Here is a 12,979-nt window from a genome sequence, read left to right as displayed (position 1 = left end):
AGGAGCCTGAATCCAAATATATTAATCTCACTGATATGATTTTTAAAACAGAAAGTATACTAATTGTTTGAAACAAATTTGAAACTTATGCTTGGTCCATTAAAAATAAAATTAACCAATTCACACTACCCATACAGTTTTATGATAAAATAGAGAACATACTAGCTAGTCCATCAAATCAATATTATTTTTCTTTTTTTTTGGTGAGGAAGATTAGCCCTGAGCTAACATCTGTTGCCAATCCTCCTCTTTTTCCTGAGGAAGATTGGCCCTAAGCTAAAACCTGTGCCTTTCTTCCTCTATTTTATATGTGGGACGCCTGCCACAGCATGGCTTGATAAGCAGTGTGTAGGTCCGCACCTGGGATCTGAACCTGCAAACCCCAGACCGCCGAAGTGAAGCACGTGAACTTAACCACTATGGCACCGGGCTGGCCCCGTGTGTCCCATTCTTTTAGTAAGCCACCTTGATGCCTTGTGCCCTCTACCTCCTGACTGTTTTCTCTGCAAACAAATGAGATTTCTTAAGTCATCTTGACTTGATACTGATTTTCCTGCTCTTAAAAAGACAAATTGAATAAGTAATATTTTAAAGTTGGGATATAGGCTCTAGTTGTTAGACTCTGAAATTTCAGACTTTAGGCTCATAGTCCGTTAGGGCTCTTCCAAAAATGCTCAGAATTAGGATATAAATGATTGATCCATATGTGTTAACTCATTGTTGCATGTATAATTTACGGAGAAGCATTAGAAACAATATTAATTAGAAAAACTATTGACATAAATAGCATGCACAGTACCTTTTGATAAACAATGGAGCACACAAGATCCTTGACAGCAGATAAAGATAGTTCCTGGGCTTCAATGGTAACACTCTCCCGTGTAAGACCAATTTGCAGTAGAAATGAAATTGTATGCACTGAGCCTCTGGAGTTGGTGAGTGACGGTGCACTGAAGCTTCCATTAGAGAGTCGGGCAGAGAGTCCTGTCTTAGGACTTGAACACGGAGAAGGAGTTGGAAGCACAGCAGGAAGAGTTACGGGTAATACAGACTTCTGGGCTGATGGAGGGGAACTGTTTGCAGACATCTGCCTTTCTTTAATCTTTGAAAATAGTTGTCAATTCTATTTCAATGGTTATGAAGAGGCTTTTAAAATCACAGCAGTAAAAAAATGACTGTACTTTTGGATTTAGTTGAAAGCTTCCTTATTTCCTCTTTTAAGCCACTCATGCCGATGATTTTAAGTTCTACAACTGTGAGCTGAATTCACAAAAGGTCCTACTTCCCTTAATTATCAGTCCCATCAAAAAAGAGTCTTGTCTTTAGGACCACAACTAGTGATTTGGAAAGGATTTAACGTCACTGAATTATCCTCACCAGAAAAGAGACGACATTGCTTATTTACTAAACATCTTCCTCTATTTTAAGTCTATTCTTGTCTCTCTCTTTTAATTTCAGAAAATACATACTGAATAAAAGTTGTTTTTCTGTCAAAATGAAATCCTCCTGGTTTAAAAGAAAATACCTGTTTAGGATTTATCTACTCAGTACTTATCCTTTGGTTCACTGATTTGATGGGACACTTTCTCAAATGTCTACACCTTAAATCACCTTCTCAAATGTTCTCATTTTCATTTTGAGGGGGGGTAAATTTTTCCATGATGAAGTACAAAGCTTTGAATATAGAACAGGCATATTTCATTTGATGAATGGGTCCATCGAGAAAAGTTGATGCTTTCTGAATTGTAGTCAGCCTGGAAGAAATTTTTTAAAAACTTTTAATATTTTATACTCATTTGACATATTATTTTAAAAATGCAAGAATCCCTATAATTTTTTAAAATGATAATCTTTGGTTGTATGTCTTTAATTCACCAATAACTCCTAATGGGTAGCCATTTTTTCTGGTCTAGTTGCCAGAGCCATTTTTCACTATATGTATAATTTCAGGGAGAGCTTCTTGCTCAAAGAAAAAACAAAAACAAAAACAAAACCTGGCACTCCTCACTAATACCTGAAAACTGAAGATCAAACACTTTTATTCCACAAATACACAAGTGAGTTACGACAAAAACAGAAAAGTAGAAGGGACAAAAAAGAAAAGTAAAACTGACATTGTCATAGAAATATGTACCACTCAGCCGCATAAAACATGTATAATACTGTCCTAACACAGATAAGAGTATTCATTTTTTTTTTTTTGAGGAAGATTGGCCCTGAACTAACATCTGTTGCCAATCTTCATTTTTCTTTTTTCTCCTCAAAGCCCCAGCACATAGCTGTGTATCATAGTGGTAGAGTTATTGCTCTTCTAAATGGGGCGCCGCCTCAGCATGGCTTGATGAGCGGTGAGTATGTCCCCACCCAGGAGCCAAACCGGCAAAACCCTGGGCTGCAGAAGCGGAACACGCAAACTTAACCGCTGCACCACCGGTCTAGCCCCAAGGGTGTTCTTTTTTATATTAAAAGTCTATTTCTGCCAAAATATGATTCCTGACTTGCTTTGTTGACAGATTTCTTTCAGAAAACTAAGGAAGCAGGAGGGATATACTATATCCAGCTATGTGGCTAACAAAGAAGTGTAAAAGACATACTTATGACAGGAACATAGGAGAAAGTGACCTCATCATAAAGAATTTCTAAAAATAAAAAAGAGAACACTGGGCACAGTTACATATGTACCACAGTTTTACAAAAGGAGAGTTCAAAAAGTGAAAAAAAAAGGTATGACCCCCATGGCTAAGTGACATGGCTCACAGCAGATGGATCCTTCTAAATTCCATCTATACACCCAAAAACAATTCCAATGATGAAAAAGAGTGACGCATCCAGAGTGGTTGCAGAATGCCTCTCTGGAGAGTAGTTAATAGGGCTGAATAAATTAGGATGAACATAACACAAAAGCAAAAACATACAAATATAGTATCAGGAATGAGGAAGCTCAGGAAAAACTAAGGCTTAGAAAAAACTATTTAAAGATAACAAAAGCTTTTATAGCTACGTTCAAATAAATGATTATTATCCCACCTAAAAATTGTATAGCACTTAACAACATATAAATGTTTCACATATTTTATCTCATGAGATCTCTTTGGAAGTTGACATTATCATTTTTGCCGATGAGAAAACTGAAGCACAAACAGATAAAGCCACTCGTCCAGCATCACATGGCTATTAAGAGGTGGAGAGGGAATTAGGACCCAAGTTTCATACTTTCTTACCAAGAGCTGCCTCCACAATAACATACTATTTCTCAAAGAGAACAAGGAACTGAGAGAATCACTGCTCAGAGAGGATGCTGCTAAGGTTGAGAGAGCACACAGAGAAGGCAGAATTGCTCAACTTGTGTTTTGCTTATCTTCTCTCAGCTTTCAAACTAAAGTTGTAGAAGAGTATTGAGAACTGAAACCTGAGCCTGGTGAAGAAGAGAGGCTAAAACAACTTTATATAGAGAGTGCTAGTCTTGGGGTCCAGATGCCACCCATTCCATACTGCTCAACAATCAGCAAGTGCAATCACACAGCTGACTCCTATAATCTTGGAGAAAGAGCTCAGAAAGAGAGAAGTAATCATGGCCTGGAGATGGGTCAGAGTTGCTTCAAGTCTTGTGGGCTAGAGTGGTGAAGCAGATTTCAGGAACTGTAGACGTATATAGTTAATATTAATCCTTAGTCAAATCTGAGAACAGATTATGAAAGCAAATGGTTTTTGAACCTAGAAAAGAATACAACAATCACGAGACGTCAGCATGAATTCAAACAGAACAAATAATACCAAATTAACTGTATTTACATCTTGGACAGGAATGATTATTAGACTTTTTTACACAGAGGAAATACTAATAGGTCTATCTATCTGCCAGACACTGTTCTAAGCACTTTATATGTATTACCTCATTTAATCCTGAAACAGCCCATTTTATGGCTTAGAAAACAGAGGCTTAGAGATTCAAGTACTCATTCAAGCTCACACAATTACTAAGGCCAGAAAAAATTAGTGGATTCTGGCCAAAACAGTATTCAAGACAGTTTTCTATGCTATTTTTGTACATATGCTGCTTGAGTGTGAGGTGGATATTAGCGACACTGAGTAAGTTTGCTGCTCTATGTCGACTTAGATGAGAGAAGCCTTTAGGGGAGTGCCTCAGAACTCTGTCCTTGGCTCTACGTTGTGTTTGATTATTTATAAGATAATAAAGACATAGAAGACATGTTTACAAAATACTCAGATTGTACAACCTTGGAGAAATAAACTACAAGTGAGACGTAACCAGTGTAAAGTTTTGCATTTAGTTTCAAAAAGTTAAATGTGCGATATATAAATGGAGAAATGCTGACATAGAAGCTGTTCATAAGAGGAGTTATCAACCCAAGAGTTTAAAAAAAAAGCTGCTAATTAATGGGTGACTAAAAGAATTAATGCAAACCAAAACCCCCAGGACATGAAGAACACATCAGCATCAATCTGTATACTCACTTGTTGCTAGTGAGCCAACATTACTATTATATTCATTTCTACGCTCAACATTTTTAAGAGCTATATTGATTTAAAAAAATAACAAGAGCAGGCAACCAGATAAAGGTGGAAACAATGTCATGTGCCAAATATATGCTTAACAAAACCAAACAGAATAATGGTCTTCAAATATTTGAAAAGGCATTAAGAGAATAACTGGTTTCATGCAGTATCACTGCAGAGGGCAGAAGTAAAACGAAGACAACAGCAGTACTTCCTTACCCCACAGGTTGTTGTGGGGGCTGAGCTACAGCATGTAAAGTAGCTACAACAGTACCTGCCTTACAGCAAGTGCTCAGTAAGTTTTAGCAATTTTCATAGTAATTAGATAAAGGAAAATTAAGCTCCTATGTTAGGCAAAACACTGCAATTGAGATATGATATTTCATTAAATCTCTGCAATAACTCTAGGAGATTTAACTCTATTTTACAAAAAAGGAACCAGAGTTTCAGAGAAGTTGTTGCTTGCCCAGACTACACAGTCAATAAGCGATTTGGGATGCAAACCAGTTTCCCTGACTCCAAAGCCCATGTTCTTTCTACTATTTCATTCCACCTCCATAAGCTAACAAGGGAACAGGTTTTCTCATGAGGCAATGAGCTCCTTGACATACCTGACTTGAGTAGTTTCAAAAAGCTGAACAACTGTCATTAAAAAGTAATGAACTATCTATGAATAATATTGTTCGCAGGTTAAATACTTCAAAATACAAGATACTGGTGTATTCATTAAGAATAATGTATTTTTGATGGATGTCTTCACACTAAATTTTCATTTTATTATATCTGTTAATATTAGCCAAATGACAGTAACTAATAATACAATTAACTAATTTATCAGAACCATTGGTAAACACTAATAAACTATATAAATGTTATACTTTTGTATAAACAATATTTTTAAAAGTTGCAGCATGAATACAAATAGAAAAAACTAAGTGAGCTGTCATATTAGCTTCTGCCCACTCATCCCATCTGTTTTTCCCTCTCCTTGTTTTGATTTATGGTACCCTGATTTGTTTTGTAAGATACAACAAGAAGTAGGGTGCAAAATATTAAGACTAAATATCAAAAAAATCTAATAACTGATTTATTGTCTTTATGCTTCAATTAGAAAACTGAGAAAATAGTACATCTTACTAATTTCTAAATTGTATATTAATTAGATATGTTTGTTTCTAACAGCTATGAGTAGGCAAGCAATTCTAACGTTTATGGGGAACATCTCAAATCTTCTTTGGGGGAGTTATCTGTCACATATCCCATTCAAATGAGCTTATATAATCTGTCACCACTGTGGAATGGAATCAAAAGACAGGATATCCTATTAAGGGAATCTTGAGCCTAACCTGCCCAATTATTACAGACAAGGTAAAATAAAGGCCCTGGAGGTTAGGGTACTTAACTGGTACTTAACTGAGAGTTACTTCATGGTAAGATCACAAGTTGATCTACCTTTCTCCCCCCCTCCCTCATCTGCCTCCTATACATAAATTATCTCATATCTTAGCAAAGCCTCTAATTAGAAGAAGCTCTAATAGCAAAATTTTCATTCAACAAATATTTACTGAGTACCTATTATTTGCCAGACTATTATGAGAGACACTGGGGTTATACAGCAGTGACCAAAGAGACATGGCTACTGTTCTTTCTGGAGCTTCCAGTGTGATGTGGGTACCACACATTAAACAAATATTCACATAAACAGCAAGGTAATTACAAATTATGAAAAGTGATATGACAGGATACACTAAGAGGATCTAATTTCAACAGGGGGCTCAGGCGAGGTGCCCTTAAGGAAGTAACATGTAAGCTAAGACCTAAAGAATAAATAGGATGTCAGGGAAGCAGAGAGAAGTGAAGAGGATTTCAGGAAGGCAAAACAAATTCAGTTACTAAATACTTCAAAAGGAAGCTCATTATTTAGTGTAGCCAGTGTCCTTTCTGTACTCAGTAAAGGCTACAGTGAAGAGGTAAAATGCTTTTCCTATTCAGAATAGCACAATATTTAACCATGACTCCCTACCAGTAACGGGTTTTCCTGGTTCAATTTAGTTTTGTGTGCTAGGAATGCTAATAAATGGAGGGTCTTTTTTTCTCCTGTTGATATGTACATATATTCCTTTCGTATGTAAAAAAGCACGTGGCTGTTTTCAATGCAATACTGACCAGTGTCCTGAAGTCAATATCCATGCTTTGCCTTGATACAGGCTTGACTTTGGATAATCATCCTGATGTTGCTTTTATACTATATATTGTATAAAAGAGTCAAATAATTTTGTTGTTGGTTTTAAAAAATCATAGTTTGTAGCAATCCCTACATCTATTCATATATTTTCAGAAATATAACTATTACCTTAGATTAATATAATACTTTTCCTCCTAAGAGCTCAGCATTCAACTAAATTGTTGCTGCTAGAATTCTGCTCATCTGGACCAGGGGTATTTGAATCTCAGTCTTTCCACTGTCAGAGAGAGTATAGAGAGAGCACACCACGTCTGGTCTCTGCTCAGGGACTGAAAAGTTTATCCAGTAATAAGATTACAGACTGGCAGTCTGGCAATGCTGTATGAATCTATGTTGGGCTGAATGTATCTTTATCACCTCTCTTTGCACCAGTCATAGCTAAGAAATCTGATTGGCTCACAGCCAAGGAGCAATTTCTCACATACTGCCACTATAAACTAACCACACAAGTGAGGAAACGTTTTTTCTACACTGAAATTAAAATTAAAACATCTCCTAAGTATATTATCTCAAGTTTCTTCAATCGAGACAACTGCTCCAAAGAGGCACACATACAAGTTCAATTTGAATTACGTAATCGCAGAGACTCTCAATGTACTATCAGCACAGAAGACTGTGCATCATAAGCAAGATTATTATTAAATAAAATTAAAACTTGTACTAGCAAATAATTTCCTCATGTATCAAGTTCTGTAAAAGTAGTTTCTTTCAAAAATAAGCAATTAACTCCAATATGGTAATATTTTCACCAACTTTAGAACGTCTTTTTAAAAATGAGAACAAAATGTCCCTAAGAAAAGTGCATTTAAATGACCATTTATTCATTTTTTCCTCTATGAGAATTTTTCAATTCTTATATAATTTTTAAAATGTAATATCTAAAAACTTGACTTATTAAGCCCTGTTTCTGCGTGTGGCAGTGTTTTAATCAAAGACAATCCACTAAGAGAGAAATTTCTATTTTAAAGAGGTTATGTGAGGAAACTAAAAGCTTACAAAATTTGTATGTTTAAAAGACTCACTACTATCTGGAATGCTTAAAAAATTAGTTACAAGATATGAACCAGTCAACATTCTTGAATCTGAGTCATCCTAGAAAGTTAAATGCTATATACCAAATTATAGACCCTCAAGGGTCTTGTCAAATACCCAGAGCCCATCTGATCAGGCCCACCACACCTATATTACCTACTGAAGCAAAACCTAACATGGAAGCTTCGGTGACACGTTTTAAATACTTTTATTAAAACTTGTAACTTCTTTTTGGCTGAATTTCCAGGCTTGCTTTCAATCCAGATCATAACAGGACCAAGGAAAGGGTTCCTTTAAAAAGTAAAACTGGCCTAGACCTCGGTGGGGGACCTTGATGGACGTCTTCAGCAGCAAATCCATAGGTATTCCCGGCCCTCATTCTGTAAGCTTGATCTAAGCAAAATCACAGTCGCTAAAAATGTAAGAAAGAACTACAGCATTAAGTACAAAGTAGAAGCAGTGTTAAGTGTAACACGGTAATATTTTCTAGGGCACAAATTAAGGCATTTTAAAAGCTTTTGTTTCCTTTGCAGCTACAACTCATTTAAGGCTCTGTCGTACAAAGTAGTAGTTCAGGGTGTAACTTATCCTTCCTAATCAAAGATGACACCGATAGTCTTATTTCCTGTGGGGATGGGTGTGGTTGAAAAGACAGTTACTTCCAAGCCATCAATCTGTGTATGGAAAAGTCTGCAGGTCTCACACACGCCTGTCGCTTGATTTATATTCGTGCCTGCAGAGTGCAAGGCCCATGCTTCTGATTGCGATGACTTCAAAAAATAAAATATCCAACAGGCAATGGGGTAGTATGTGGTTATTTTTATTGCTCAAAGAAACAGTCGCACTCCCCAGTGTTTCATCTTAAGAAAAAGCTCCCGGGGGTGGGGGTGAGAACAACTCGGAGCAATGCTGCAACTTGCAAAACTAAACAGAGCCAGGAAACTGGGGTGGGGGCTCACATTCTCTAAGCGCCATTTACTCATCCCTTTAAGATGGGTACAACGTAAAGTGATGAAAAGAAAAGAAAAAGGCTCATCGGAAATTCGGCAGTTGTGAGGGCCGCGGGTCTGGCGTCGGGGGCTAGTTGGGGACCCGGTAACAGACCGGGACCCAGGAGCCGGGCGCGGTGGTCGCCCGCGGAGCGCGATTGCCGGTTGGCCTCGGCGCCCACGCCGGAACTTGGCCCCATCTGGCGGCCGCGCCGGCGCCCCCGCTCGCCGCGGCGCCCACCGCCCGCTCCGCCCGCCGCGCGCTCCGCCAACTTCCCGCCCAGCCCCGGCGGCCACCGCCCAGCCCGGCGCGGGTCCGAGTCCCGCCGCCGCGTGCAGGCGGGCGGGTGGGGGAAGGGCCGCCGCCGCCTCACCCGACGGGCCGGGAGAACAAAGCGGCGGCCGCGACGGCGCTAACTTTTTCGGGGTCCCTGAGGCGACTACTTACAGAGGCGGGCTCGGCCGGTCGTGAGAAACTCCGCGCCCGCCAGCGTCTGGATCGCGGACGAGGCGCCAGCCAGGCTTCACGCGCCTCGCAGAATCCCGCCCGCCGCTGGCTCCCCTTCCTCCCTCCTCCTCCTCCTCCCCGTCCCGTCCTGAGGCCTGAGGGCGGGGGGCCGGGGCGTGCGGGGCGGGGGCGCGCGAGGGGCGGGGGCGCGGCCGGCGCGGGGCCTGCCGGGAGCTGTAGTCTCCGCGCGGGCCCGACCCAGTGGTAGCGGCGCCGGGATGTTGCTGGCTGTCTTGACACCGCGCGGGGGCAACAGGAGGTCCGGGTGCCTTCGAGCTCGCTCTGCACCCTCCGAGGCCCCGGCGTCTCCGTGAGTGCGGGGGAGCGGGGCGCGACCGTGTGTTTATTCCAGTTACACACTGTACGTGACCCCTTGAATGCTACTGAACTGCCTTTTTCTCTTTTGTCCTCCGCCCTGATGGAGGCGATGGTGGCAAGAGGGCAAGAGGTGATAAGATGAACGCGGGACTTGTAAGCGGTCTACAGCAGAGAGCAGTTTCCACTCTGAGATATCTTCTCACTGCTCCCCGTATTTCCCTCCCTTGTGCCTGCCCTCCAGGTGGCCACCTGGCACAGCAGCCCCGGGCATTCCGCGCCTAGGTAGGTACATCCAGAGACGTTTACCTAAAGCAGAGGAAACTGAAGTGGCAACTTTCAACGTGTTTCCTACTTGTCCGTCTTTAGACTCCAGTGTGTCCCTATCATCAAAGTGAAGTGCAGCCAGGAATCACCGAACCTAGTCTTCCATATGCACGGAAACAGAGGTGACAATGCCAGGTGAGAGGGGGCGGGGGTGGCAGTCGAGATGAGGATCTAGAGGGAAAATACACTGTGTTAAATTATATATGTTTTATGCGAGAGAAAAGCCTGAGCCAGTGTCCCAGAAACAACCTAGTTCTCCTTATGTCAAAATTTCATTCCAAAAGTACTTAAGTAAAATACATTGAAACAAGAGGATGAGATACAGTCAACAATCCATCCACCCCCATGCACGCATCGAGGGCAGTTTTTGAGAGAACAGAAAGAAAAGAAAGTTAAGTGGGTGCCTACTTTTTATACCGAGTCATCAATCTTAATGGATGTGCCTGGATTTAAAGTTAAGAAATGTAAATTTTAAAATAATTTATATTAAGGATGGGGCAACAAAAATTGTGTATAACCTTGATCTACTCCAAAGCTATTTTTTAAAAAAGACATTTCTGAAACATTCTTGGGAATTGGAAGCTACTAACTTTCTCACATGCAGTAGTATCTAATTCAATCTAACTATATTTTATACTTAGTCTTACTCTGCTGTTCTTTTACTTTAAAATTGAAAGTAAATTCACTCAAGTTTACGTTCTTTATAAAGAACACTCTTACTTAACTTTGCCTTTTTCTTCCTTCCACTTCGCAACAGACATTTTAGTCCAGCCCCAAATATCCTCTCTCAGCAAGATTCCCAGGACCTCATTGGAGCAGTTTACAGCCAGTCCCAACTCACTAGTGACTTCCATTTTCTCTGTGGTCCTTAAAGAGACAGAAGTTACTCTTCCTAGAAGTAACTTTTCGAAATAAATCAAGCTGCTATTATATAGAGGTTTAAGGATTTGTGTGAGCATGAGAATATATATATATATATTCATTTCATTTCCACTGTCTGCTTCTTTTTAAAAATAAAAATGTCTCCTCCACTTTACATGAATCGTTCAACAATCCATTTAAGCATAAGACTATCTTTGTACCTATAATTTTTTGCTTGACATGAGCTACAATTTCCTCAAGACGTTCCATTCCTAATCCAAGAGCATTGCAGGGATAAAGATTAGGTTTAATAAGTAAATGTATTACCATGTGAGATTTTTATCCTTGAGAGAAAATATAATCAGAATGAACAAGATGGAAAAGATTTTTCTTCTTGGTGTTTTTTGAAAACTGGGAGCTTACAATCTTCCTTTTCTGTGGCTGTAGCTGCAAATCTTGTCCCACGTTTACTGCCCTCCCCCTCCCCCCGCCTTATACTTAATGACCATAACCATTCACAGCATAACCATTGCAACATAACCATTCACATGTGTTACCTAATACAAGCTAAGCGAGTCAACACTGGTGACTTAAGATAGCAGTTACTTAATTCAGAATCCTAGATGCAGAAAACCGTGATTTGCTAAGGCCCCATTAGAGGAAACAGTCATTATTTTAAAACTTCAGCTGAGTTTAGTTTATAGAATATGATTACTGGAAAATTATTTTGTTTTTGTGCCTTTTTCCATGATCTCGAAACATAGGTCCTTGACCATAGGTCTATGACCTTGAAAGCGTTTGGGTGTCAACATAGAGTTAGTAAAATAGTTATAGGAAAAAATGCTTTGGGATCTATTGTTTTCAATCAGCAGAGATGAACTTGATGTCTTCTTCAAAATGTCCTTCCTCAGTTTCCATTGCCACTACCCTAGTCCAGACCCTCCATATCTCACATCTGGATTACTCCCAGAGACTTTAGTTGGTCTCCTTCTAGACTAGCTTGAACTGTCACATCCTTGGACTGTCTTCTCTGATTTGCAGGCTGTCAGTAATTGTTCTGTGCTCTGATAGCTCTTGATAGATAATTCTCATGTCACTTATCACATTTTATTGTGGATTGAGTGTATATCAATTGCCCTTGGGCTCCCTATCTGCCTACTGAACATCCCCCTACTGAACTTGTAGAAGACCATGGTCTTCTGCTTGGATATAAAGGCTATTAATAGTATCTATCATTTACTGAACACCAGTTCTGGGTCAAGCCCATTCACCTATTTTTATATAGCTTTCTCTGTTTATTCCACATAACACTTTTCTTTTCTTATTTGTGTTTATATTTAGCTTTATATAATTTACTATTTGGTTATATACTATGTTATAAATATGTATGCAGATATAAATATAAACATATTTGCAGATGTATTTATATATACAAAAATATGTATGCAGATATATTTATAACATAGTGTATAATCAAAGAGAGGTGTGGTAAGGATGGTTCAACTGAAAGGAGGATTAGAAAAATCTAGTAAGTAAAGGGAGAGGTTACTGCATATGCTCTGCCTAGGATTTCATATGGTGTCCTTGAAAGTTAATACTGAGGTAATTTGCAATAAAAAACCAATTACCTTGGTCGCTCCCAATCATTCTTGTTTGTCTTTCTGGTTACAAAATATGTTTGTCCAGGAAAGAGGAGCTAATACATAAATGTGCTTCTGGACTTCATTTTAATTGAGAGTTCATTAAAAACTTCTCTTTTGAAATACTGTAAACTGGTTAATAATGTATATAAAAAGCCAACTGAGAAGAGAACAAAGGTGCTACAGACCTGGATAGGGAACCAGTATTAAAATTAATTATCACACCAGCACTGACCAGAGCTGTTAGGGAAGTGGGCTCCCTCAATCACAGCCTGGAAACTGCAAACTGCACCAGCCCTCAGGAGCCGACTGGAAGGAAGGGGTTGGGATGGTTCTTTGAAGACAGAGTTCAACCTAGGCTCTGCAATTGAGTAGCTGCGTGCTTTTTCTTTTTTTTTTTTCCTTTTTTCCCCCCAAAGCCCCAACAGATAGTTGTATGTCGTAGTTGCACATCTCTCTAGTTGCTGCATGTGGGATGCCGCCTCAGCATGGCCGGACAAGCAGTGCGTCAGTGTGCGCCCCGATCTGAACCCCGGGGGCCAGT

General features: G+C 39.7%; 2 protein-coding genes across 6 annotated transcripts in view; one reads left to right on the top strand and one right to left on the bottom strand.

Moving 5' to 3' along the window:
- The window catches only part of PRKD3 (protein kinase D3), a 90,018-nt gene extending 80,646 nt beyond the window's left edge, over positions 1-9,372 (bottom strand). For 2 of the 3 annotated variants that reach the window (XM_087436886.1, XM_087436887.1), the window contains exons 1-2: positions 9,233-9,372; positions 800-1,754 (exon numbers count right to left, since the gene is read on the bottom strand). In XM_087436886.1, the coding sequence (XP_087293012.1) occupies positions 800-1,087 (288 nt within the window). In that variant the 5' untranslated portion in view covers positions 1,088-1,754; positions 9,233-9,372. The remainder of the gene's footprint in view (positions 1-799; positions 1,755-9,232) is intronic. The other variant, XM_087436888.1, reaches the window with a different exon arrangement.
- Positions 9,373-9,492: 120 nt separating this feature from the next.
- Positions 9,493-12,979, top strand: part of QPCT (glutaminyl-peptide cyclotransferase) — a 48,256-nt gene continuing 44,769 nt past the window's right edge. Inside the window, exons 1-3 of one of the 3 annotated variants that reach the window (XM_087436884.1) lie at positions 9,493-9,602; positions 9,852-9,892; positions 9,977-10,069. The gene's annotated coding sequence lies outside the window, so the exon portion shown is untranslated. Of the gene's footprint in view, positions 9,893-9,976; positions 10,070-12,979 lie in introns of all 3 variants that reach the window. The other 2 variants (XM_087436885.1, XM_087436883.1) reach the window with 2 other exon arrangements.

The sequence above is a fragment of the Ceratotherium simum genome, chromosome 11, assembly GCF_057802395.1.
Source record: "Ceratotherium simum simum isolate JZ-2026a chromosome 11, ASM5780239v1, whole genome shotgun sequence".
Lineage (NCBI taxonomy): Eukaryota > Metazoa > Chordata > Mammalia > Perissodactyla > Rhinocerotidae > Ceratotherium > Ceratotherium simum.
The sequence above is the reverse complement of the archived record's forward strand: the minus strand, read 5'-3'. Positions and strand labels throughout refer to the sequence as shown.